Source organism: Delphinapterus leucas, chromosome 8, assembly GCF_059928025.1.
Source record: "Delphinapterus leucas isolate spDelLeu-1000000601 "Yukka" chromosome 8, BTC_Dleu_Yukka2, whole genome shotgun sequence".
Lineage (NCBI taxonomy): Eukaryota > Metazoa > Chordata > Mammalia > Artiodactyla > Monodontidae > Delphinapterus > Delphinapterus leucas.
This window is the reverse complement of record NC_143136.1, coordinates 27,349,190-27,375,044: the sequence shown is the minus strand read 5'-3', so window position 1 is coordinate 27,375,044 and position 25,855 is coordinate 27,349,190. Positions and strand designations below refer to the sequence as shown.

The following is a 25,855-nucleotide window of genomic DNA, read 5'->3' as shown; positions in this document are numbered from 1 at the left end:
TTCTCCAGATATAACACAGAACCTTCCTCCTTTACTTTTTCAAAACTTAAAGCCATTTTCTGGGAGTATAGAAATAACTCTTACTTTTACACAAATGTTTCTTTTAGTAAATATTGTTATGCACATCCAGATTATTGCTTTAACTTGGTCTCCATGAAGTGAAAAATACCTCAGCACACTTGGATAAATTCTGAATCAAATTCATACCATTAAAAAAAAATATGTTAAGCTCCTGCTGTGTTCAGGCCCCATAAAAGACACCAGTGTTAGGTAGAGCGGCAAATAATACAGAGATGATCCCCTCTCCGCAAAAGACCTGAGCTATTTAAAAGTGATGACATGATGGAGAATACATTTGAGGAGGAAATAAGTTTCTGAAGAGATTTTTCAGGACATAGTGACTGACTCAAACCAACATCAAAACCTTTCCATAAACACATGTTATAGCCAGGAATCTACAGAAAGACAAGTTGAATGTGGTTGTATTATCCTGGTCTTGAAATGTCATATTTGTGGAAAGCAATAAAAATCACTAATTTATCACTTTACTCTTCTCAAATCCCATTTCATATTGCCCATTGAATAGTCTACCCATGTCTTGCCCTTTTACTAAAAGACCAAAAGGACACAGGGCAACTTTGCCTTGATATGTGAAAACTGTTCACTGAGAGAGGAAGTAAAATTATTCTGGTTATCCAGGAGACTGAGTCTAGACCAATGGGTAGATTTACTTTGTCTTCAGACTACAATTATCTCAGAAGCGCTCTTGAGCTCACTCCTTGTAAATATTTAAGCAAAGATTAATTGTCTCCTTTCTCAGGAGGAACTTTCTGCACTGATGATGAATTACATCAGATGACTCTACGATCCCTTTTATTTCATTAATTTTAAAATTAATGAGTTATATCTTTATCCTCTACAAAATTTCCAGAAGATTCATTGATTTTACAAAGTTACATACTCAGTAGTAAAAAATAAAAATCATGCCCTTCTATAAAATATTTTAAAAAGTGAAAGAATTTGTATAATAAATGTAAACAATGTAAATCAGTGTTCTATTATTGGAATCAATGTATTATTTTAGACGAAAGATTTTTAGAGTTAAGAGAAAGTTCAACAAATATTAAGAAGCTAAATATCATATCTGGCTTAGCATTTAGTATCATCTGGGTAAATGAACCTCAATGTCCTTACTGTTAAGTTACACATAATAAGAGCTGCCTCTACTGCGTGTGTGTATGTTTGGTTATCAAATGTTCGGTATTCACAAAAGTGCTTTGAAATCTGTAAAGGTGTATCCTCATTTATATCATTATTCTTTCAAAAAAGCATTTGAAATGGCATTTAAACCCACATTAAAAAAATAATGTGAGAAACATAGCATAGGAAAATGAGGGGAAATGAGTTAAATGATAAAATGAGGTTAATTTCAAGTTGAGGCAAAGAAATACACCTCACAATATCTTTATTATTAATAGACAGTGAAGGATGATTGATTTGACTCCAAACTGCAAACTAGTAATGAAAGTATGGGAGAAAACACAATCACAAGATTCACTGTGAACATATTGCTACAACACCCTACTTTTTAAGGAAAGAAATTGTTTTGTTTTTTCTAATAAGAGCTAAGATATATTTCCTTATAAAGGAAATATTTGCAAACACAATCAGGTACAAGATTCACTGTGAATAAATTTTTATAACATCCCACTTTTCTAAGGAGAGAACTAGATTTTTTTTTTTAGAGTTAAATAATTTTCTATGCAGGCCAAAAGCATGTGATCTAAATATACAATTTTATGTTGTGTATCCACCTGGATCTCGGAATAAACTTACTACACAAAAGAATGAGTGTTCTGCATGTCATTCAAAGACTCTTCAGTAAATATTAGCCCACAAAGAACGTTAAGTGCAGACTCTTTTTCCAACTAAAGGCAGATCCATACGCCTAAATGATCACACAAGAAGAAAATACTTTTGACACATTCATAATGAGAATTAAGTATAAATCAGGGGCTTCCCTGGTGGCGCAGTGCTTGAGAGTCCGCCTGCCGATGCAGGGGACGGGGGTTCGTGCCCCGGTCCGGGAGGATCCCACATGCCGCGGAGCGGCTGGGCCCGTGAGCCATGGCCGCTGAGCCTGCGCGTCCGTGAGCCTGTGCTCCGCAACGGGAGAGGCCACAACAGTGAGAGGCCCGCGTACCGCTAAATAAATAAATAAGTAGATAGATAAATATATAAATAAATCAGGAAAACCCAAGTATTATCTTCACATTGATAGAATCAAAAGAATGTCACCAGTTTATGGGCCTAAAAATAAGAGGTTCTCACCTTTTCGAGCATTGGTTGTAATTCACAAATATTAACCCTTTAGAAATTTAATGAATTATGAGTTCTAACAATGGATGGGAAGGGGGGTATCTCCAGGAGAACTTTCTGACACTGTGGTTTGGGTTCTGTTTTGTTTGTTAATATAGGGTCAGAGCCAATTCGCAGAGCAGGAAAAAGTGGCACTTCAACACCCACTACCCCCGGATCAACCGCCATCACTCCTGGTACCCCACCAAGCTATTCTTCACGCACACCAGGCACTCCTGGAACCCCTAGCTATCCCAGGACCCCTCACACACCAGGAACCCCCAAGTCTGCCATCTTGGTGCCCAGTGAGAAGAAAGTTGCCATTATACGTACGCCTCCAAAATCTCCTGCTACTCCCAAGCAACTTCGGCTTATCAACCAACCACTGCCAGACCTGAAGAATGTCAAATCCAAAATTGGATCGACAGAGAACATCAAATACCAGCCTAAAGGGGGGCAGGTAAGAATCACATGTACACACGTATTTGCTGCCAAAGTAAAATCCCATTACTTATTATGTTGCCGTCCTCATATTATAGGCTAACGGTTCTTAAAACAAAAGGGAGATGGAGGTTTTAAAGCATTACAGGTTATGATTTATTGCTGAGGGTATGGATCTTATCTGAGAAAGATAGCTTATGAAATATGATGGAAATCATATGGCTTGTGGTTATTACTAGATAAAAATTGATTTAACCGTATAAGAAAATCTTTTAGTTGACTACCTAACAGATCTTTTCTAAATGTATCTCTATTGCCTTGTGGATTTTAACTTAATAGATTAAAGTTACACTTCTGATATGGATTTGAGTGATCTATTTTAGATCCTGACTGTGAGTTCCTTTGACCATCTTTTAGTAATTCCACTTTTATCGCCTTCCTTCTCCCCAAGGATTTCCTATGACATCTTCTACCATTTTCCCATGTTCATTCCAAATCAGAACATTGTTCCCCAAGTTTCTTCTCTGGCTGCTATTGCCCAAACATTGCAAAGGGCAAATATTCATGTTGATAATTAATAGACAGTTCTGTATGGTTCTACTGGAAAATCTATTTCAGATTAATTTTATTGAATAGGGTTCTTAGTAAAATTCTACCTACTAACTCTTAACTTCAGCTTCAGAGCGAATATTCACATATTTTTCCAACCAGAGGGCTTTGAATTCTACCTTAACCTGAACCTTGCTTTTACACTATGTGTTTGGAAAAAGCAATTAGCCTGGAAGGACTAATACAATACATATACAAATATCATTTAATATTTCCCTTGTGATATTGATATACCCATAGTTTGACTTTTATTGTCAATGAAGAGATAAAACACCCATCTGTTAGTGAAAGAAGAGAGAAAGCAATCATTTCCTTTATACATTAGCAAACTTGTAATGCCCTTTCAATATACCAAAACAGCTTTTCTTTTTAACCTCAATATTATTTTCTTCCACTCTTTTTCTTATCTCTTATATTTCCTGCCACTGATTTCTGGTATCCCTCCCTCATGCCAAAGAAAATGTATTTTCAGCAGGTTTAGAAGAAATGTCTTGCCAAAACGTGAGGCTGTCGAAGACTCCTACTCAGTGTTGAAACAAAAGTTTAATATTGCTTCTTCCTTTAGCAACAGACTTCTTTGCTTTCTCGTTGTGATTCTGTTCAAGAAAGTCCAAAGAGTTAAGCAAAAATCAACCAAAGAAGGAACGAAGGACTCAGTATGCCATTTTCAGAACAACTATAACATTCTATAATAATATAGTCACAGAAAGATGCTTTTTCATAGAAAAATGTTATTAAAATATGAGCTACAAGAAACACTTTTTAAGCATAAAACAAAAATAGTTCTACCAAGTTTAAGCCTGTAATTCGAAAAATCTCATACTCTTGCCTTTATCATAGTTTTGCACATCCAAGAGAAGGAAATATTTTGAGCCTTTTGGAAATATCCAAATGTCATATTATTTTTATATTTATACATAAATAATTGAAAAGAGTAAGTTGAATAAAATAAATTTAGTACCAATTTGCAAGTTTATTATTTTAGCTCTTTTGAGCTACCCCCTAAAATAGAGTAATTATCATGTGTATTTAAAATCAATTCTCTTTTTATAAATATCCCAGTGTCCTGGTATTCTCCTTAACTAAATGTGAGGTTTACTTGCTTATCTTCTGAAAAATATTGATACTTAAAAGAACCTATTTCTTCTTAGAATCACAAGGGAATATTAAGTGCCTCAAAGATATTTTATTGAAACTAAAAATAAAATCTAATAAGAAGGGAATATTATTGATATAATTTGACAATAAATGATTTTATTCAAAGGACTTTTCAAGACAGACAAAAAGTTGTTTTGGCCTCAGCTTTGCTAGAATCATTAAGTTAAACAAAACCCAAAATATGAAGACTTATTTATTTTCTCTTTCTACTTCATTATGATATCTGGCTGTGAATATTTCTATGCCTAATTTTAATTGACTTCTACTATATTTGTTAATTGATAAAATTGATATAAAGATGTCTCACTCGTTTGAGCTGAACTAATGCTGCCCTAGAGATTATGGTAATTAGGGTTAGTAAAGATATGACACAAAAAATTACAGAAGGAACAAAAATAGCCTCAAATCATCATGTCATTTGAAGAAAATCTCTTGTTCCATGAGGCAAGTGGTAACCTGATGCAAAATTATCCTATCGCATCCTCAGATGACTTGGAAAAAATCTACAACAGTGGAGTTATAAAATGACTTTTGTTGGAGAAGCAGGAGGTATTTCCTCACCAAGATAAGAAATAGATGGAGGGAACATATTTGCCTTCTATTTTGTGATAGATGGCATCAATGCATTTAAACTAGACAGGAAAATGAATTGGGAAATTGAGATGCACTACAGTTGAACTGTTTTTGTAGGAAAAGTATTTCACTCAACACTTTAACACTATCCCCCTAAAAGCCTCCTTATAGTGTATGATCTTCTCAAATACAGGGAGTGAGGAAAGGGTCTTTTTCTGTACATGTTAAACTGGGGATTTTGATTGGATTTTAAAGGTTCAACTTTATAAAATGACTAAGAGAAATGTTTATGTTAAAGCTTCTTAGAAATTGTCAAGATAATATGCTAAAGACCCTTGTTATCTGACAGAGAATCCATAAATGCACCCTGTTGGGGAAATTGAAGCCAGTGGCATGTTGTCCCCAATAGTAATTGTATATACTAGGATATTTGAATGGACAGTGACCAACCCAGAATCACTGAAGAGGGCCAAGACAACATTGATACCTTCTGTAGGAGCCCAGTTTTGTAATAGACATATGTCATCTATAGTTATTAAGAAAAAAAGTCACACAACTCTTATTGGTGAAGATGGGAGTAAATTGGTAGATGTAACCTTAATTTAATTAATTCAAACCATCTGCACAGACTCTATTGTAATAAAATTCAGAGTGGTTTAATTGTATGTAAATAATTTAATTTTAAAAGCTTTATTATTGTTGTTTTAAAGTTTGTGCAATCACTAATATTAGGGAGAGGAAATGTATAATGAAAGATATAGTGTCTTAGGAATTCAACAACTTTCCAAGTTGGGAAGCTTTGTTATTTGCCCCATTTTGAACATTTATTGCTCTTCCATATGTATAAGGTTTGTGCTTATGGCTATTATCTCTTCTGTTGAAGTCCAATTTTCTATTGGCAAAGAGGCTCAGCTCAGGGCTTAGTTCAGTGAGGCAAATCAATGCCTAATGGAATAGATAAGCTAGCTGAAGATATGAGGAGCTTTACAGAAAGCAATAAAGTTAATCTTTTCAGCTAAAATATAAATTCATTCTACTGTAAAGAACATATGTAATCTCAGATTCACTATAGATAGTAAGCTTGGTTGATTTAACTCAAGGCATAGGTAAAGCTATCTTATTAAGTGTATTAATTTAAAACTATCTCAATGTACCTAGCTCCTTAAGCTACATTAAATCTAAAGCTAAATTTTAGAATAAAAAGTGTTAGCTTTTTAAGGACTAGTCTGCTTGATTTGAACAAAGGTAAGAAAATAAACAATTTCTCTAAATGTGTGGCATAAAAAATTTAAGCAACAACTCAATGAATGGTACTTTTTCTGTCTGTGGATCAGATTTTTTTTATAGGCACTTTGATTTATATGGAATACTCCTACATGTTTTGACAAGTTTCTTGTTTTTTCTCTGTCAGCTTTATGAAGATCAGTATACAAAGCACCTTGTGATAGTTGAAAGTTACTAATGAGGTGGTTTCACAAATCAGAACAAAGAGTTTTCTTTTCATCTCCCTTTCCTTCATTCCATATCCTGGCCATCTTTAGGTGCTAATGATTTTGTGCCCCAAACAGCACTTATTCTACCCATTTCTTTCAGTCCACTCTCCACCACCCTAGCACAGGATATGTTATCTCTTGTTGATATCACTGCAATAGTTGTTAACTAGTCTCCCTTCATCTGTTCTTTTCTCTTTTTTTAAAATTTTTATTTTATATTGGAGTATAGTTGATATACAATGTTGTCTTAGTAGCAGGTGTACAGCAAAGTGACTCAGTTATACATATACATATATCCATTTTTATCAGATTCTTTTCCCATATAGGTTATTACAGAATATTGAGTAGAATATTTCTGTTATTTTCTCTATCTGATATACTCTTGATACTGTAGCCAGGGCTTCTCACCATATTTATACATTCCATTGTATAATTGATTATTTAATGTCTATCTTGTTTCACCTACTAGACCATAAGCTCCATAAAATCAGGGCTGAGGTCTGTTTCATCCTCAGTGTTCAGTATATGGTAGGTATTTGGCATATTTGTTGAGTGAAAGTTGAATGAATGTTGTATACTATATGCATCGAGAGATGCATTCTTTCTAGTGACTTGTTGAATGAGTGTGACTGCCTAAAGCTGTTACAGTTATTACCCAAAGAAACACCCCACGCTGGGACCACAGTGAATTTTGGCTAAGAGAATATTGGATCAGAATGTAAGAGGTGAGTTCTTGGTCCAGCTTTTTTGCTAAATTATTGTGTGACCTTAGATACTGACCTCTCTAGTCCTCGACTTTTTTTTTTATAGTTTATTATTATTTTCTAAAAATATTTATTTATTTATTTTTGGCTGCATTGGGTCTGCTTTGCTGTGCGTGGGCTTTCTCTAGCTGCAGTGCACAGGCTTCTCTTGTCGTGGAGCACGGGCTCTAGGTGCGTGAGCTTCAGTAGTTGTGGCTCGCGGGCTCTAGAGTGCACGCAGGCTCAGTAGTTGTGGTGCACGGGCTTAGTTGCACTGCAGCATGTGGGATCTTCCCAGACCAGGGCTCGAACCCGTGTCCCCTGCGTTGGCAGGCGGATTCTTAACCACTGCGCCACCAGGGTAGCCCTCAACTTTCTTATTTGTAGGATAGAAGCAACAAAATAATACTTGTTTCTGTATATAGCACCACCTCATTTAAATAGACTATGTGGATACTTTAAGCTCTCAGATCCATGGTTATACAGTGTTTTTGCATTGCAGCTCATCAAAAAACATTCATTTAGGTACTCTAATAGACTCCATAAATATTTGTGCCACAAAGGGCCAGCTGAAGTTGAGTGAAAAAGCAGTGTTTCTGAAATAGGAGTGTAATTGAGGAAGGGGGAGCAACGGGAAGGAGGAAGGAGAGAATGAAATGTGTGAAATGTAGAGTGGAATCTTTTTTATATTTTCTTATAAAGTTTTAGGCATTATCCTGAGACGCTTTTTGGCCTTTCACATGCTAACTTGAATGAGTTGCTTTCAATTTTATATTCAAATGAAAAAATGGAATTAATTCTGGAGGCAACTGATAAGTTATAGTAAAACAGGATTTTTTTCTCATTATATAAAATTATGATGGTCACCACTGTGAAGGTCTACTGAGTGCTATTAATATATAGGCAAATTTACAAATTATAAATTTTATAAAAAAAAAGAAAGACTGAAGCTTATTTAGATCTTTTTTCTCATTTGTATATTTATTCTTTCATCATTTACGAAGACTATGCTGGGCACTATATGATAAAAGGGGAATGGATGACAATAACATCCCCTGGCCTCTACAATCTAGGCAGAAAAAAAGTGTTTGTTTTTTCTCGTCCTCCCGTAGTTCCCTGCCTTTATTTAATTTTAAGTTTTTTCCAAGCCATTCTTTCCATCTCCTTAGGCCTCCAAATAAGTGCTAAATAAGAAGTGTAATAAAATATCCCATTAACTGTAAAATGCAACCCAGCATGAAGAAAAACTGTTCACCAAAATACATTACAAGGCATTTTTTTGCTCTCAAATTCATCATTATCTCAAAATGAAAGCTCCTTGAGATCAGGGACCCTGTCTTTTTTTTTTTTTCTCAGTTTTTTTTTGGAGTATAATTGCTTTACAATGGTGTGTTAGTTTCTGCTTCACAACAAAATGAATCAGTTATATATATACATATGTTCCCATATCTCTTCCCGCTTGCGTCTCCCTCCCTCCCACCCTCCCTATCCCACCCCTCCAGGCCGTCACAAAGCACAGAGCTGATCTCCCTGTGCTATGTGGCTGCTTCCCACTAGCTATCTACCTTACGTTTGGTAGTGTATATATGTCCATGCCTCTCTCTCTCTTTGAGGGATCCTGTCTTTATGCAATAGAATTTTATAACTGTAATTCAAGTATCTTTTCTAAGGTAATGAAAAGTTATTGAGCTAAGCTTCATAAATATTAATTATTTAAAACTATGGAAAAATTATTACTTTGGGTTTAAAAGGTTGTGGCCTGTGTAGTCTCTTTTTGCTTTCTGTTCATTTACAAACCAAGCAAGGACATGGGAACAGCATTGAATCTCAGGTTGTTTTCAAACAACTGAACAGACTCTCAAAAAGTTACTTTCTTACCAACTTGGTCCAGTATTCCTTAAAATTTTAAACTAAAGAAAAAAATGTAATGTTAAGATTTTGGCATATGAACTTGATAAAGCTCATTATCTGTTAATTTTCATGAGTCACAATGACTGCTATATTCATAACTTTCCTTCCAGTGCCCATGGGCAGACCACTTAAAATATTTAACAGTGGTTCTAAAGGCTAAACTCAATGTCTGTTTCACCAAAAAGTTCTTTCCAAATTTTTCAACATTGTGCATTCACCCCAAGGTTTCTCAACAAGGTTTTACCTTCTGTGCTTTTTGACAGTCTGCACAGGAAAATTGGGCTGATGCCTTAATAGGTCCTCTTCCATATTCTTTTCCTTAGAGATCTGTGGAATTGTATGTTTTCACATAAACTATTATTTCTATTAAAATGTGTACTGAAATATACTTATTGTTTATATTTATATACTTAGTTTTGAAGAAGTTATTGATCAGTGTTGGTAGAGTTAATTAAAATTCAGAAGGGACTGTAATGTTTGTATACCTGTATGCATTTTGACCACAGCACAGGGTTGTTAACAGATGAATATTTGATGAACATCATCTGTTCCAGAGAACTTTCAATCTTCAGGAATATATGATATAACAATACTTTTGTTTTAATATATGATACCTCTGGACTCTATAGAGGCTAAATACTTTTCATTAAAATTGAATGTTATGGAATAGGAAATACTTTTGAGAAAGACAGAAAAGTGTTTTTATAATGCAAGTATAAAGGAAAGCTTAATAAGCCTTCCTGAGAAATGATGCAAACCCAAAGGAAAAGCTTAATTCCCCATAAAGTTGAAGGGAAGTCAATTGAGTGTCACTGTCCACTACCTTTCAAAAAGAATTTCTTTCTAAGACAACCTTGGATGGAGAAAGAAGGAAATTTCTTGTAATTGAGGTTCATGCCTAGAAGAGACCTGAAAGACCTAGTACCAGATTGTAAAGGAGCTGAGAACAGAATCCAAACTTTCGGACTCCCAGTTACTTTCCATATCTTGCCATCTTGAGCTGACATGGGGATGTTTTTACTTAAATAAGCAGCAGCAGAGAGTGTCAAAAAAATCAAGTTTCTGTTGCTCAAGAAATCCAAGTTGACACTGTGATTAATGCCTCTGGTTTATAAACTGTTTTACTAAAAACTATGTTAGGATTGTATTTTCTTTCATTTTTCATGTTTCATATTTCCAACTAATCTCTAGTAAGAGATCTTTTCCTGTCTACAGGCATAGCCTGCATTTTGTATTCCTGCCCTTTCTTAGAGTAACCCCATATTGGGGGGAAAAACAAAAAGCTCATTTCTCTAAAGGAGCAATTAAACTTATATGCAGAGAGAGTACAGTGGCAGATCACTTCAATTGAACCATTATGGTAAAATTCAACTAGACTCACATCAAGAATATCCAGAAAGTAACTATTCTGTTCTTTCCTAACATTGTGGAGGAATACATAGAATTAATTAAAATTAAATAATTCTGATTAATTATTCAATTACATTAACCTATTCTTTATAACTCTTCATGCTTATAAGACCCTTATATGAATGAAAAGTCAGTGGTGTGTGCATACAAGTCATCAATGTATGCCCATGAGAATAAAATCCTTTTTTGCCAGCCTGCCACTTCGAGGGACTGGTTTGGCTGAGCCTTGAAGGATGATCTGTTACAGACTAAACTTGGAAAGAGGGCATTCTGTCAAGAGATAAGAACATGAAGAAAGCATGGGGGTGAACCTGAAAATGTAACAAGGCCCTTAATATGGACTAGAATACAGTCTGGATGAAATGTAAAGTATTAAGAGAGGACTCAAAAATCAGAATTGCTACAAACCCTGGTTGCCTGGCTAAAAGTTTTGTTGCATTTAATAGGAAATAGGGAGTTTGGTAGAATTTTGAATAAGGCAGAGTTTTAGGAGGATGATCCAGTTGATTGATACAATAATACATTTCACTTCCACTATGAAGTATGCAGGAAGAAAGGTTGTCATATTCTTTGCATTAATAGAGCAAGTAAAAATTTTGATTGAAAGAAATTAACAGATTAAAGTGTGGTTTAGAGTTAATGTTGGATAATGATTATTCAAATAATTTTTCCTTCATATCATTTAAATAGAAAATTAGTTCATTTGTAAATTAGAAGGTCATTATATTTTTTCTAGGCAGTCTCTAAGATGTTAACATAATTTTTCTTGACATAGGCTTTAGGAAAACAAAAGTCCAATGAAAATTTCTTCCCAAAGAAAGTAGTTTTTATTTCAATCTATCCACAGAGAACAGAAAGTTAAACTCAACTCTGATAAAAAAAAACTAATCTGAAATAAAGCCTTATGCTTCACAGCAGTCATCTATTTTTCTATTTTATGGGATGGTTTCTGAGGACTGCCTGTATTTGTGGAATTAACTCTCTAAGGCATTATTTGCCAATGATCCTAGAGATATTTGGCATGAAGTATTTTGTAATTTTGCTAAGGCATAAATGTGAGTCACATGGCTCAGATACAAGTTGTCAAGCTAGAGTGTAAAACTTACTGAACATCAAACATTCACTGCCCAGAGTGGTTTTATTTCTGTCCACTCAACCATTAAGCAAAATGAATGTCATACTTTGCCTCATTTTAGACAAAAGCAATATACCATGGGGCTTCCCTGGTGGCGCAGTGGTTGAGAATCTGCCAACTAATGCAGGGGACACGGGTTTGAGCCCTGGTCTGGGAGGATCCCACATGCCGCGGAGCAGCTAGGCCAGTGAGCCACAACTCACGCGTCTGGAGCCTGTGCGTGAGCCTGTGCGTGAGCCTGCAGGTCTGGAGCCTGTGCTCCACAACGAGAGGCCACGGTAGTGAGAGGCCCGCGCACCACGATGAAGAGTGGACCCCGCTTGCCACAACTAGAGAAAGCCCTCGCATAGAAACAAAGACCCAACACAGCAAAAATTAATTAATTAATTAATAAAAACTCCTACCCCCAACATCTTAAAAAAAAAAAAAATATATATATATATATATATATATATATATATATATATGTACCATGAAGTTTTTTCAATTATGGAAATATGTAAAGAATGTGTTATTAATGCATGTCAAATTGAGCAAACATGGGTTAATATAGTCTACCATCAAAAAAGGCCAGCTAGGGCTTCCCTGGTGGCGCAGTGGTTGAGAGTCCGCCTGCCGATTCAGGGGACACGGGTTCGTGCTCCAGTCTGGGAAGATCCCACATGCCGCGGAGCGGCTGGGCCCCTGAGCCATGGCCGCTGGGCCTGCGCGTCCGGAGCCTGTGCTCCGCAACGGGAGAGGCCACAACAGTGAGAGGCCCGCGTACCAAAAAAAAAAAAAAGTCCAGCTAGTTTTTTCCGCTAGAAAATCTATGATTCTCGGGAAAATCGACTTTGAAGTTGGCCTTGAAGTTTTAGAATTTAAGATTTAAATCATCTCTAAATAATGCAGGCAATGTGTCCCCTTTGGGTTTGAATCATTTGTTTTCGAAATCATAAAAATTGTCAAACAACTGATTAAAAGTTAGAGTCAAACAAATTTATATAACTGAATTTGGAATTTCCATTTTTGCAACAGATGAGTCAGATTTAACTTTTGGCTTTTGGTCGCTTGGTAATGAGTCACTTGATTGGTACTCTTATGATCTCTAAATTAAAATTTGTAAATGAAATATGAGACTCTGTATATCCCCAAGGATTAGAAAAATGGCTTAGATGAATTCTGTTTCATTGCCAAAATAAATAGATCCTTATGGAGAATAATTTAAAGTATCATTATTAGAAATAACAAATCAAAATTATTTGCTTTCTAAAAATAACTTACCTGCGAGGTTTGAAATGTAGTGGCCTTTATTGACTTCATTATCTGCATCTACAATTTATGTGAAACTCTTACAGTACAACTACACATGTGGCTAGATACAGACTCTGTGATAGCCCCCCTTTTTTTAATAGGAATTTGTATTATGCCCTAGAGAGTGGCCCAATCATCATGTCTTCTGAATTCAGATTTTGAGGAGAGGCCCTTCCCTCGGGCTGCCGATGAGAGCTGTGGATGATACTTCCCTGAAAGGAACGAGCTATCTTGTCAATGTTAGGCAGATGCTGCAATTTAAGCTTTGTCTAGTTAAAACTAGTCAGGATTCAACGTGCTCTTGAATATTTTACTCTTTTTTGTGAATACCACGAGATGTGATACCATTCTTAGAGACAGCTGTATATCTAGGGTAATTTTATTAAGCTTTTTTTTTTCATATATAAGAGGATAAATTGTCCCCTAAAGCACTAAAGACGTGATTTCCCTTTAGCTATTGGGGGGTAGTTGTAGCCAAAGTAAGATAAAACAAACAAAAATAAACCTCTCCTTCCATTCTTACATTGCTTGTTGGCCCTCCAAAACACGCACAATTCAAAAACACATGAACGAAGCTACAAGAGTTATTACTTTGCACATTACATTACACCAGAGTAATATCTTTCCAGATCTGGAGTTGCTATTACCTGGATTTACTATTGCCTTCAAGGTGAGTACTGGACTTGCTGAAAATAGAAATAGAACACCTAACCTCATATCTGTTGGGCCCAACCAAGGCTTGGACTACCTGTTCATGACTCAGTACAAGTCAGCTAGCTAATGGTCCTTGGTTTTCTCCCCTCTAAAAACGGAAATAATGCTTTCACACCAAATCCAAGAATAATGGCTATTTATGAGCAGTTGTCAGAGAGAGGCCTTTCAAAAGGCTACCAAGCCAAACCAGCAAGGGAATCATAAATCCTTTCAGGAGAGGAGGCCCAGAGCCTCCTTGTTGACCGTCTTGGGAAACCAGGGCTTCTTCCCCTGGATGAATGAGAACCCTCACCTGTAGCATTCAGCCAGACCAATGTGAACCTCACCTGTTCTATGTGGACCAATCATAGTCAAGTCAAGTGTACAAGGTGATTCACCATTGTGATGGGTGACACTTTAGGGATTAAGGGGGAGGAGAGGGCACTGGTGTATCCTTCAGGATCCTGGGCTGAACTACAATCTTGGCCCTTCCAGAGAGTGGACCTGAGTCCCAGCGTTGCCCACAATATCAGAAGCATCCTCCTCACAGATAATTCAAGTTTTATTTTTCTTTTCCTATATTGTTTCCAGATTATAGCAGCCTACGGCTGGGATATCTAAGGCTCTCAAGCATTTGGCCCTTGGCGGGGCGGGGTGCAGGAGAAAAGGGGCTCATATTCATATGATAGATCTGCTCTTCAGTTTCAGTGTTAGTTTTTTCTCTTAAATGATTACGTAGGTGGAAGGGAGTTTGGAGCCTCTGGTGCTGCCCATTTCTGGTTCCCTATACCCAGCATATTGAAAGGAAAATGCACAGTGAAGTTACTTCCAATTCCTTTTAGGTTAGGATTTTAAACCAGAAGATTGATTTTAGCAAGGTTCAGTCCAGATGTGGTTCCAAGGATAACATCAAACATTCTGCTGGGGGCGGAAATGTAAGTAGAAGCTTCTGTTAGGAGCCGTCCTGATTGTGTGGAGCCATCTGCACAGCAGGCACTTGGTCTCCTTTCCTGCCTCCCTCCCAACACACTCCCCCCTTCTTGCTGCTGCTCCACACGTCCCCCTGGTTTGGGAGCTTGTCAACCTTGCATTTTTGGTGATGGCCTTCCCATCCTTCCCTCTAAGATCACTGGCGAATTCTTGCTTTTATAATGGGGTACACCATGGTTTTCGGGGAGATGGAAAACCCACCTCACTTGCCAATTTGTTTGCTGGCCTTTGGCTTCAAGGTATTTTCTCATGCTGTCTCTACTCCCCTGTAAAAGTCAGCTGTGCACACACTTTTCTAGCTCCATTTAAGTTACTCTTGAGGCAAAGTCTGATGTACTTGAAAGTACCCAAACTGTATAATGTCAATATTTTGTGCTTCATTATTCATGAGAGTTGGGATATCATTTGGAATAATACAAAACTGGTGAAGCATGGCTCATCTGTAATTCAGTGAAAAGATTCAAGTCCCAATATACTCTGTCTTGATGGAATTTTTTCCTGTCTCTTAAATTGAGTGAAAATAATATCCTATGAGAGAAAGGGAAAGATGAATCCGTGTTTCTCAAATGTAGTTGAGGAAGAGTTGAAACAGGCAAACTCAAGCTAAAGAAAGCATGGTTCTTTGTAAAATTAGAATAACAAAAAAGGCGAACTGGGTGACTCTCTATACTACAGATCCTGTCACCTAAACTTCAGATTCTGACCGTCTGTGACTCAGGTAATTTATAGATTATCAAATCTGGAATTCTCACCTATCTAATAACTCTTGGTTCCTTGCTCCTCAACTGGGCAGAGACGGAGTCAAGCAGTGAAAGGAGAGACAAGCAAGTGCCTTCTAGCAAGAGCTGTCACCTGATGTTCAAAGTAGCTCCACTGGGTGTGAAAATATGCCATGTGGGAGGACCACAGCAAGGTTTTCTGGGCTCTTTCCAGGGTGCAGGGCTAAGCTTCAGGCTCAACATTTACACTGACAAGGTTGCCCTCCTTCCTGTTGCCCTGACTGTAAGCTCACACCATGTGGTACTTTCACAGAAGCAATCTTGGTCCTAGGAAATAATTTGAGGGTATCAGAGGATAGACCCAGCTGCCCTCTACTATGGGTGCTGCCGGTCAAAACACCTACATGGAAAAGGATAAATTGAGATAACTAATGATCTCTAAAGTAAGTAAGGGAGCTTCCAACCTCCAAAACAGTAGTCTGAAATTTCCCCCTAGAGAAGAATCACTTGTTCAAATGTGCAGATTCCCTGACGCCATTTCCAGTGTTCAAGTAAGTAATTCCCATGTATTTCTGATGCAAATGGACCAGGAACCACACTTGGAAAGCACTGTTTCAAATATTGGGAGATGAAATAATTTCAACAAGACACAAAGAAGAAAAAATGCTGTCATTTTATATTGATAATTTGGTGTGCAATAAAAATTCCATTTAGCCAAGACATGACAATAGTATTTTAGAAAAGCATGTTTAGAGCTTTCTTCTTCTTGTTATCTTAAAGCAGTGTTGGGCTTCTTGTTTCTATGAGCAAAGTTGGTCACTTTTATGTAAAAATCACTTTTTAAAGCATAATTTCTCTCTTCACTTGGCTCTTTGCTTATGGAAAGGTTTGACACGGTGTGGCTTCGTTCTCTGGGTGGAAGCTTGCCTTATGCATCCAGGTGTTTCTATCCCCTTGGGGCGTGATCTGTTTTCTGCTAATAAAATCTTCTATTCTAGGATTTTCCTTCACTTTGGTTTTTCTTTCCAACCAAACATGTGGGAGGATCTATGGAAGATTGTGTTTTCCCATTTGTATGTATATGTTGTTGTATGTTGTGAGTTTGGATATGTTTCTAGATTTGACGTATGATCTTGGGGGTTGTTTATGTCTAAACTACTTTAAGCACATTTTATGTGGTTCACACAGGTACAGATTGTCACCAAGAAGATAGACCTAAGCCACGTGACATCCAAATGCGGCTCTCTGAAAAACATCCGCCACAGGCCAGGTAAATCCGTTCTTTTTAGTAGCCTGGGAGATATTAGATGGGATTCAAGAAATTGACAAGCGAAATTTGTGTTGCTGTGAAATATCTAATTGGAAGGACTTTTCCAAATCCTGATACGTCATGCTTTTATTAATAGAAATTTACATTAGAAATTTCAAGGCATCTTCACTTGGACAAGTAAACTTAGTTACCACACACAGGCCATGTATCATAGGACATGTGAAAAATTAAAAGGTACAAAAAAAAAAAGAGAGAAAAAGACAAAAAAATAAAATTAAATAAATAAATAAAAATTAAAAGGTACATGAGATGCGTTTATCTCGATGTACGCAACATGCATGTTGGAGCTCGTTGGAAATATATAGTCTATAAAATACATTGGGCCATGTATTTATACATAATACATACACTGAAAGAAGCATTTCCAAAGATTTTTCAAGAAATTGTTTTTCTACATTATGTGAAAAAAGGATTGTGCTTAAGCAAAGCTGAAAAAATTAACTTTTCTGCTGAATTTCTCAGATCCAGGTCTATAAGTATTGTGAATCCTCAGAATGCAATGTCTCCCCCAACTCATTTGACCATGGACTTCTTGTTTTTCTAGAATATCTCATAAGACTGATGCTCTAAGGTAGAATTTCTACTCATCTTGCTGGGGATTTTTCCCTCTTTAATTCCCTCTAATGTATTATGAGTCACTTTTTCTGAGTATCATGTATTATGTTTTTGCTAAACTCCACCTCCATGCATATGTAAATAATGGACAACTGTCAAATTTGTAAATTTTCTTGAGAATATTTTGACACAATTTATATATACCATTGAAGGACAAGAGGAAGCAACTGGTTTTAACCATCTATGCTTGGCATCTTAATTAAACCAGGTAATAGGTTATTCCCATTAATCACTGTCTCAAATGTTATCAAAACAAGGTATAAGAATGATTGAGCCCAATGAGATTTCTGACCAGGAGATTATTAAGAAGAATTTATTAGTTGAAAAACAAAGGTAGATAGGATATGTTTCAAAATAGATAAACGAACTGGAAACATATCTAGAAATTGGGCTTCTCTTTGGCAAAGGGTGTTCATAAGGCAAGTCAAGGAGTTAGAAACTACGAGTAAGGAATCTCCATTCCTGGTTTCAGAATTGCTACCCCGGAATTAGCTCTCTGTCATTTAGGAAACAGCAGGGATATGTTCCCATGTGGGTATCTTCACAACTCCCCATCTATTACTTAAGTCTACAAACATTTAGTTGACTTTGTACTGTGTCAACAGTATGATAGAAGTATTTGGCTACACTGCCTACTTTCTTCCAGAATACAAAAGACAATATTGGATTCTTTCATTCCAGACAGTAAGTATACATTTAGTTAAATTCACCTGGGGTCTTGATGCACAGAAAAATCTTATATAGATAAGAAAATATTCTGTGTATGTTTTACTGGTCATAAAAGGCTATCGTCATGGACTCCCACCTTTTTCTAAATCTAGCTCTTACTTCGTAATAAATGAACCAGGTGACTAAGTTCATAAAGATGTATTAGCACAATGATCCTTGTCATAGCAAGCTTTTCACAAAGTTACTTTGGATTGTGGAATATCTAAGGAGAAAATAAAGGAAACAATTTGATACCTGGAGCCACAAATTGAAATATCCGGTCTTGTGGACTTCACTTCGGGACATATGAAGCTTGATGGGGATTATAGTCTTCTGCAGTTACTGCTCCTGATGGGGCCAGAATTTTTCAGAACCAAAGGCAGAGATGTCTGAATTCAAATGGGCTTCTCTAAGGGTTACGTAAAAATACCTAGTAGGGCTTCAACAGAAATAGACTTCTCAGTCTTCCTTTTCTGAGTATATTTTGGGTCAATGTTACATTGTTATTTTTTTCTCTCTCTCTCTCAAAATACAGTTCAAAAAAATTTCAACAAGGTTACATAGACACAACATATAACCATAAAAGAAAACTTGAAAAGACAATTTCTAGCAGAGGCCACCAAAAAATAGAAAAGTAAGATCCTAAGAAAGTTGATCTCATGTAGCTGAAAGCTCAACATCTTCTAGACTCTAACCCATATAATTATGTTTTATGAATCACACTAATCCTGTAACAACCAACAAGTGAGACCCATGGGGCCAAGTAAAATGTTGGAAGGATAACACTCCTGCAGTTATGCATCTTTTGAGGGAAGGACAGCTACATGTCTTCTGTAAGCATGAGTTAAATAACATCATGTACATCCTAAGCATTCAGGAGGAGAATGAATGAATCTTCAAAATTTAATCCAGTAACACCATACAATTTCAAGGGGCCCCTGGCCAGGTAATTGGGTGTTAATATAAATGTCCAGGTATCACATGAGAAAAACACCACAGGCCTAAGAGACCTGTAAAGTTTTAACAGACCTTTCTCTCGTCTACAGAGATAAATAAGCAGCAAGAGTCCAAAATTGAAAAATCTCTTCCATGTTTCCATAGAGTCCCTCAGGTATTCTTCCCAAATCAAAACCCCAAGAGAGATGCAATGATAGTAGAGGGTCACATGGCTTACCACTGGCCTTGCAAAAAAATGCATAGAGCCAAAACCAAGTTAATAATGCAAGTCAAAGCTAATCTCTTAGGTGGAGACAGGTAAAGGTATCTAATCCAGCTTCCTTCCAGGTCAAAGACATCAGCAGACAGGCTCAAGAACAGGCTAAAAGACAACTCAGTGTGGAACTCCTTACATTCATAAGCCTGAGAAAGGTGTGCAGAAATGGGGAGTGCCACAGAAGGGTGGCTCATGGCACTCTCATCTATCAGCAGATCCTCGAGTTTCAGACTAATTAGCATTTAAGGAAATGGCATGGTCAAAACTCCGTCTCAGTATTATCAGATCAAAGTCAGAGTCACATTGGTCCTATGGCATCTGGAAAAGAATGGGATCTCCTAAGAGTCTCTTCCTATCACTCCATCTGCTAATTAAAATGGAAGCTCTTAAGCAACTTAGCCCCTGACTCCAGTTTCATCAGTCAAGCTATCAATGCTGAAAATTGACAAATGGTAATATTACCCACATGCACTCCATTGCTAGCCTAATAGTTCTTTGAACAAGTGACCTATTACCATTAAGAAAAATAAAGAAGAGCTTCATTGCAATTTAATTTGCTCCCTTAAAAATAAGAGACTAAATGTGCCAAGTTTGAGAAAGGATACATATGATACTTTCATTGTGTTATTTTTAGAGTTTTTATCACACAGACAAGAAAAAACCCTCTGATATTTTAGGTTAGACATGAGTAGAGGAGAAAGGAATTAACATGTAGAGCAATCCACGTAATGGTACAAAAAGGATGTCACTACCGTAGATGGTGTGGGGAAAATGGTATAGTCTAGAAATCTAAAAGATTCCTTTCACATCCATGGTCGGAGGGATAGTAGAGTTCATTAAGTTTGTCGTTTGCCATGGTCTACCTACTATAATCATTTTGGGGAACTAGTCACCACAAATACAAGATTTAATTTTAGCAAGGCATTTAAAAGCCTTTCTCCTCTCCTACGTAGGCGGTGGGCGTGTGAAAATTGAGAGTGTGAAACTGGATTTCAAAGAAAAGGCCCAAGCTAAAGTTGGTTCACTTGACAATGCTCACCACGTACCTGGAGGTGGTAATGTCAAGGTAAGAAACAAGATCCTGAGCCGATCTTGCCTTTTTAAAAAATCCTTCTGAAATACTCTTCATCAAAATGGGTCCCAAATTGAAGGCCTGGATTTCTAGAAGTAGGGATGGTAGAGCTGAATAGAAGTGACATGAACGTCAGCTCTGGGATATAGAGAAAGAGCTAAGCGACAGTTAAGATGTTTGAGTTAACGAGGACTGATGCTTGTCTTAAACAGATTGACAGCCAAAAGTTGAACTTCAGAGAGCATGCTAAGGCCCGTGTGGACCACGGGGCTGAGATCATTACGCAGTCCCCAGGCAGATCCAGCGTGGCATCCCCCCGACGACTCAGCAACGTCTCCTCTTCTGGAAGCATCAACCTGCTCGAATCCCCCCAGCTTGCCACCCTGGCCGAGGATGTCACTGCCGCACTCGCTAAGCAGGGCTTGTGAATATTTCTCGTTTAGCATTGAAGTAATACTATTTAGGCATGAGCTCTTGGCAGGAGTGGGCTCTGAGCAGGTGTTATATTCATTCTTTACAAACCATAAAATAAATAATCTCATTCCCAAACTGTAGTAACTGTTACAATTTTATATTAAAAAAAGAATAGTATATGCAGAAATTGACTTGATTTCCATTTGTAAAAGGAAGATACTGGCTTTACATGAGTACAATTGGACAATTATTTTTGCTCTGCTCTGTTTTGCATGGAGTAATATTATTTTAAAAATTGCATTTCTACCTTTCATGTGCCTGAAGGCTATCCACTACATCCTGAAAGGCCTTGTTAAAATCCAAGCTGCTCATTTCACTATTTTGTTGCTGGGTGAAAAGATAAAAAGCTGCCCATTGTAACTTATTACAGGTTAAATTAAATCAAGGAGTCTGATTGCAGGAAGGGAAGAGCATGTAAGAAATAAGTTTTTTTTAAAGCGTTATTTTGTATAAATGGGAAGAAAGATTCAATTAAGTTATTAACATTTGGGACCTGGATAATTATATCAGAGTATAAGTCGATCCAATAAATTATTTAACTAATTAAGAAATAGTTACGACGCATTTGAGCTGTGGTTGAGGAAGTGGTATAAAGTGCATCTCTTAGGAATGAAGCACTTTCATTAGGGTGGACTCGTGTCTGATTAGAACGTTGGTTGATCAGCTAGATTTGTGTACACAGTACCAGTTTCACACCCCTTTTCCATCTGTTTGATACGGTATTATAGATATAAATATATATATATTTCTCTGTGGCCATTTGTGATACTTCCTCATATACTTGAATATTATACTTCCTTATTCACAGCATCTGTGTCTCCTGCACCCTTCGGTGTTGCAGTTTTAGGTATGTGAAAGTAGGTGTTAGCAGGGTTCTTTCCCTATTAAAAAAAAGTTGAAAAAGACAAAAAGTTTTAGCATGAAGTTGCTTTCTGTAACAACTCAAAGCTGTAACCCTGTTTTAGTGCCAGATACAAGTCTCTCCCGTGATGCTAGAAAAAATTTGTTTTTCTTTGCTTTCACCAACATGGAGTTTGTGGGGGTGGGTCCAGTTATACATAAAAGGGTTTACAGATTGTTGGTGTAAGATTATGGATTTATCTTATTTTGAATCACAGGATAGTTTGGGTTTTATTCCTGTAATCATTCATGAAACAGACTTCTTAAGATTTCTTTTTCTTTTTTTTTTCCATTTGCTAAAGTTGAAACTAACAGTGGGATTTGGGGGCATGTTATCCCATTCTTCCAAATAGTACCTGTTTATTAAATTATCTGATAGAAAATGTTTGACCTCCATACCCAAAGATCCCTTGATCAGAAGGGGAAAATACAGGATTTTGAGAAGCTATAGCTATAAAATATTGGAGATGCAGATATCTAAATCAGTTTTTTCATAACTCCAACATTGTACTCTGTAAAGGAACACTATTATGTATCAGTAGATAATACCATTCTGACTTTAGATACGGTCTAGAAATCACAAATCAATTAATTCACTTTACAAATCATTCATCTTAGATTTATGAATAAGCAATGAAATAGTCAATAGCCTGAATAAGGCAGTGGGTTACCAGGCTAGATGGATGCTTTCTAGTATTTTTATCTGTTCTTTTTCTTGCTCAGGGATGGTAGGCTGGATCTGAACAGTTAAAGGCAAATGGTCCAGTAGGCGTTTGATTCCTTTGAGCCAAATCAATTCTCGAATATAAAGGAAAAAATGATGAATATGGACTGAGGCAACAAGCTAGTATAGTAGCATCTAAGAAAGAAGCCAAGGGATGCAAAGACAGAGAGGCGGGTGCCATTTTGTGACCCATTGGAAATTACAACCAATGCGGCTTCCATAAAAGGAACTCTAGGAGCAAAAGTGCACCATTCATTCTCAACTAAGAGGTTTTACGTAGGCAAACGTTTCTGAAACTATTTATAGATCAGTTATTTTATAGGACAACGATTTAGAAATGACTGATTAGGACTGTGCATGTGTCTGTTTTCTGCCTAATTATTGCTGTGAGGTTTGATTTGTCCCATCTGGGCATTTTATTCAGCAGCTTCCCTTGAAATGCACCAGAATACAGGAGAAGAAAGAATAGGAGTGTGGAGACTTAACAGTATTTTCTTATGTGTTTGGTAGTGTTAGATAGTGATTAAAGCTGAAGTTAACAGCTGGTTAGAACAGTTTTAACCTCTGAAACAAGTATTTTTTTTCAACCTGGTTTAAATTTTTTATAAGCATTAAGAATAAGTAAACATGACCTACATATCAAAATTGTTTCTTACAAATACACGTCTAAAATAAAGATTATATAAAGTACCAAGTTATAAGATTTGGCATTAAAACAAATGTTTACTTCAAATCACAGCAAAATTATAATGAATAAATGCCCTTGCTTTGTATGGAAATACAAATTCTTTATAAAAAGTTAACAAAATGAACCTGATAATTTGTACAAGTAGAAGAAAGAAACACAGGCTACATGTCTTCTTATGGGGATAAGGGGTGGAACCCATCTTGCCTTTACACTTAAGATTAACGACACAAATTAAGCTTTTTGAACACCACTCTTGTGGGGACATCCATACGCTGATCTAGAAATTAAGGCTTCATAGTTCCAATTCTAGATCTATTAATGCCAGTTTCTCTCTGGCTTTAGCCTTTGAGAACCTGTTTAAGGAAACATAAGTAATCCAGAGCTGTGAAGAGTTAAAAGGCCCACTCACTCTCTCTGGGTCACCTGCAACCAAAAATTGGGTACTTTACAATGATGCAGGAGAGATCCGAGTTCATGATGAGTCTCAAAGGCCATGTTCATTTAGGAACCAACTCTCTCTGGATTCTCCTGCTGAGTTCCAGCAGGGTGATGGGCTAAAATCCCACCCACAAGCAAGACACCTGTGTAACACTAACTAGGTATAGCTGAAGAAGGCTGAAGAGAGAACTTGGTTAAATGGAAAAATGTACTTGATGGTAGCTGACCTTCTCCACACACTCATATAGTTATAGAGCAGGAAATGGGATCATCAGCCAAAATATGTCAATATTATTAAAGAAATAATCTCAATGTGGTTGATTCTGACATAGCTGCAAGTATAGTATTTTCTCCTATTTTTCATGCCACAGAAAGCAGGAAAATAAACTATTCATGGTCTAAGTGGCCAGAAAAGATAGATCCATGGCTTGGAAAGGCAAATTCTAGACATTCCTTCAAAGACTGATGTGCTAAAATTAGCATTGATGTTTGTTTTTTAACACCTAGGATTTTTAGCCTGGGTATGTAGGTTGAGGCCAAGTCCCTAGCAGGAAAAAGCTTATTTTTAGACTCCTAAAATGTCAATCATGAAAGATCTACTTCAACTTTAGCAAAAAGAAAAAAAAATCAACAAAAAGTATACTCTGTATGCTGGGATTCCAAGGTTCCAACATGCCGCTACAAATCTGTGGGGGGTTTCTTTCTTCTGATAATTCTAGAGCCTGTTACCATAGAAAGGCATTTCTTCAATGGCTGGTTGTAGTTAGTTCATGTTTTTCAAGCAAAATTTGCAAATGTATTTGTTGCTGTATAGTGATTGTTTTGCAAAATAAAGTTGCTTGTCACCTAACTGATAGTTTCAGATTGTTTCTTCTTCTCTGGAAAAAAAACATAATATATAATATGATCTAATCTAATCTAATATAAATTGCTCAATCCAACCAAAGAAAAATTATGAAGAGAAGGCTACAGTTATCTGCTGAATGCCTACTATGTGTCAGGCCCTATCACTACTGTATTAGCAGGATGCTATCTGTTGCAAGTGACAGAAACTCGAATTGGCCTAAGCATAAAAGCAAATTTATTGGCTCAAGTATCCAACTAGGCAGGAGTATCTGCCTCAGGCAAGGATGTATCCAGGCACTCAAAAAATGTCATTTAGACTCTTTCTCGGGGCTTCCCTGGTGGCGCAGTGGTCGGGAGCCCGCCTGCCAATGCAGGGGCCACAGGTTTGAGCCCTGGTCCGGGAAGATCCCACGTGCCGCGGAGCAACTGGGCCCCTGCGCCACGACTACTGAGCCTGCGCTCTGGAGCCCACGAGGCACGAGCACTGAGCCGGTGTGCTACGACTGCTGAAGCCCGCGCACCTGGAGCCTGTGCTCTGCGGTGGGAGAGGCCACCGCTCGCGGCAGCTGGAGGGGGGCCTGCGTGCAGCAATGAAGACCCAATGCAGCCAAAAATAAATAAATAAAAGAAATATGTTTTTTAAAAATTATAAAATAAAAAAGACTCTTTCTTTTTTCAACTCTGGATCTAGGCTCTCAAAAGATGTCATCAGGAATTTTTCTTTTTCCAAATTTTCGTTCTGCTTCCTCTATGTTGTCTTCATCCTCAGGCAGGCACCTCTCTCCCTATGATTACTGGGAGCTCCAGCTTTCGCAGCCTCCCAAAGGAAGCCTCTTTCCCGACAGCACTAGCCAAAATCCAGGCTCTGAAAATCATTGCATTACATGGGTCACCTGCTCACTTATGCTGATTGGCGAGGGTGGGTCACAGACCTAACTCTATTGCGGGTGGTTGGGGTAGGTGGAGAGTAAAGGGAGAAGTGGCCTCGTCTGAACTCCATAAACTAACCATGGAGAGAAACTATTTCCTCGAAAGTCAAGTCAGGCTGCTACTGCCAGAAGAGAGAGAAATCAGTGCCGTGCAGGCCGTGAAAACAGACATCCTCGACGTCCACAAGCCCTACTCTCTATCGTTATTCATCCTTTAGCTCCTTGCTGCTTAGATTGTGCGCAGCTTCACCTGGGAGCTTGTTCAAAATGCAAATCCTCAGGCTCCACCCAGGCCAATTTACAGCATTCCCCTAGCTGATTTCCTGGGCACGTTAAAGCTTGAGAAGCGTGAGCTCATCCAGTCGCCGCTAACGTGTTCAAGGAGAAAGAGC

The 25,855-nt window shown here is 37.3% G+C and overlaps 1 protein-coding gene across 3 annotated transcripts in view; it reads left to right on the top strand.

The window, feature by feature from the left end:
* The window catches only part of MAP2 (microtubule associated protein 2), a 146,082-nt gene extending 121,252 nt beyond the window's left edge, over nt 1–24,830 (top strand). For 2 of the 3 annotated variants that reach the window (XM_089916433.1, XM_089916432.1), the window contains 4 exons: nt 2,478–2,818; nt 16,715–16,796; nt 20,346–20,458; nt 20,677–24,817. In XM_089916433.1, coding sequence (XP_089772559.1) covers nt 2,478–2,818; nt 16,715–16,796; nt 20,346–20,458; nt 20,677–20,892 — 752 coding nt within the window. In that variant the 3' untranslated portion in view covers nt 20,893–24,817. Of the gene's footprint in view, nt 1–2,477; nt 2,819–14,659; nt 14,753–16,714; nt 16,797–20,345; nt 20,459–20,676 lie in introns of all 3 variants that reach the window. The other variant, XM_089916434.1, reaches the window with a different exon arrangement.
* Nucleotides 24,831–25,855: the final 1,025 nt, after the last annotated feature.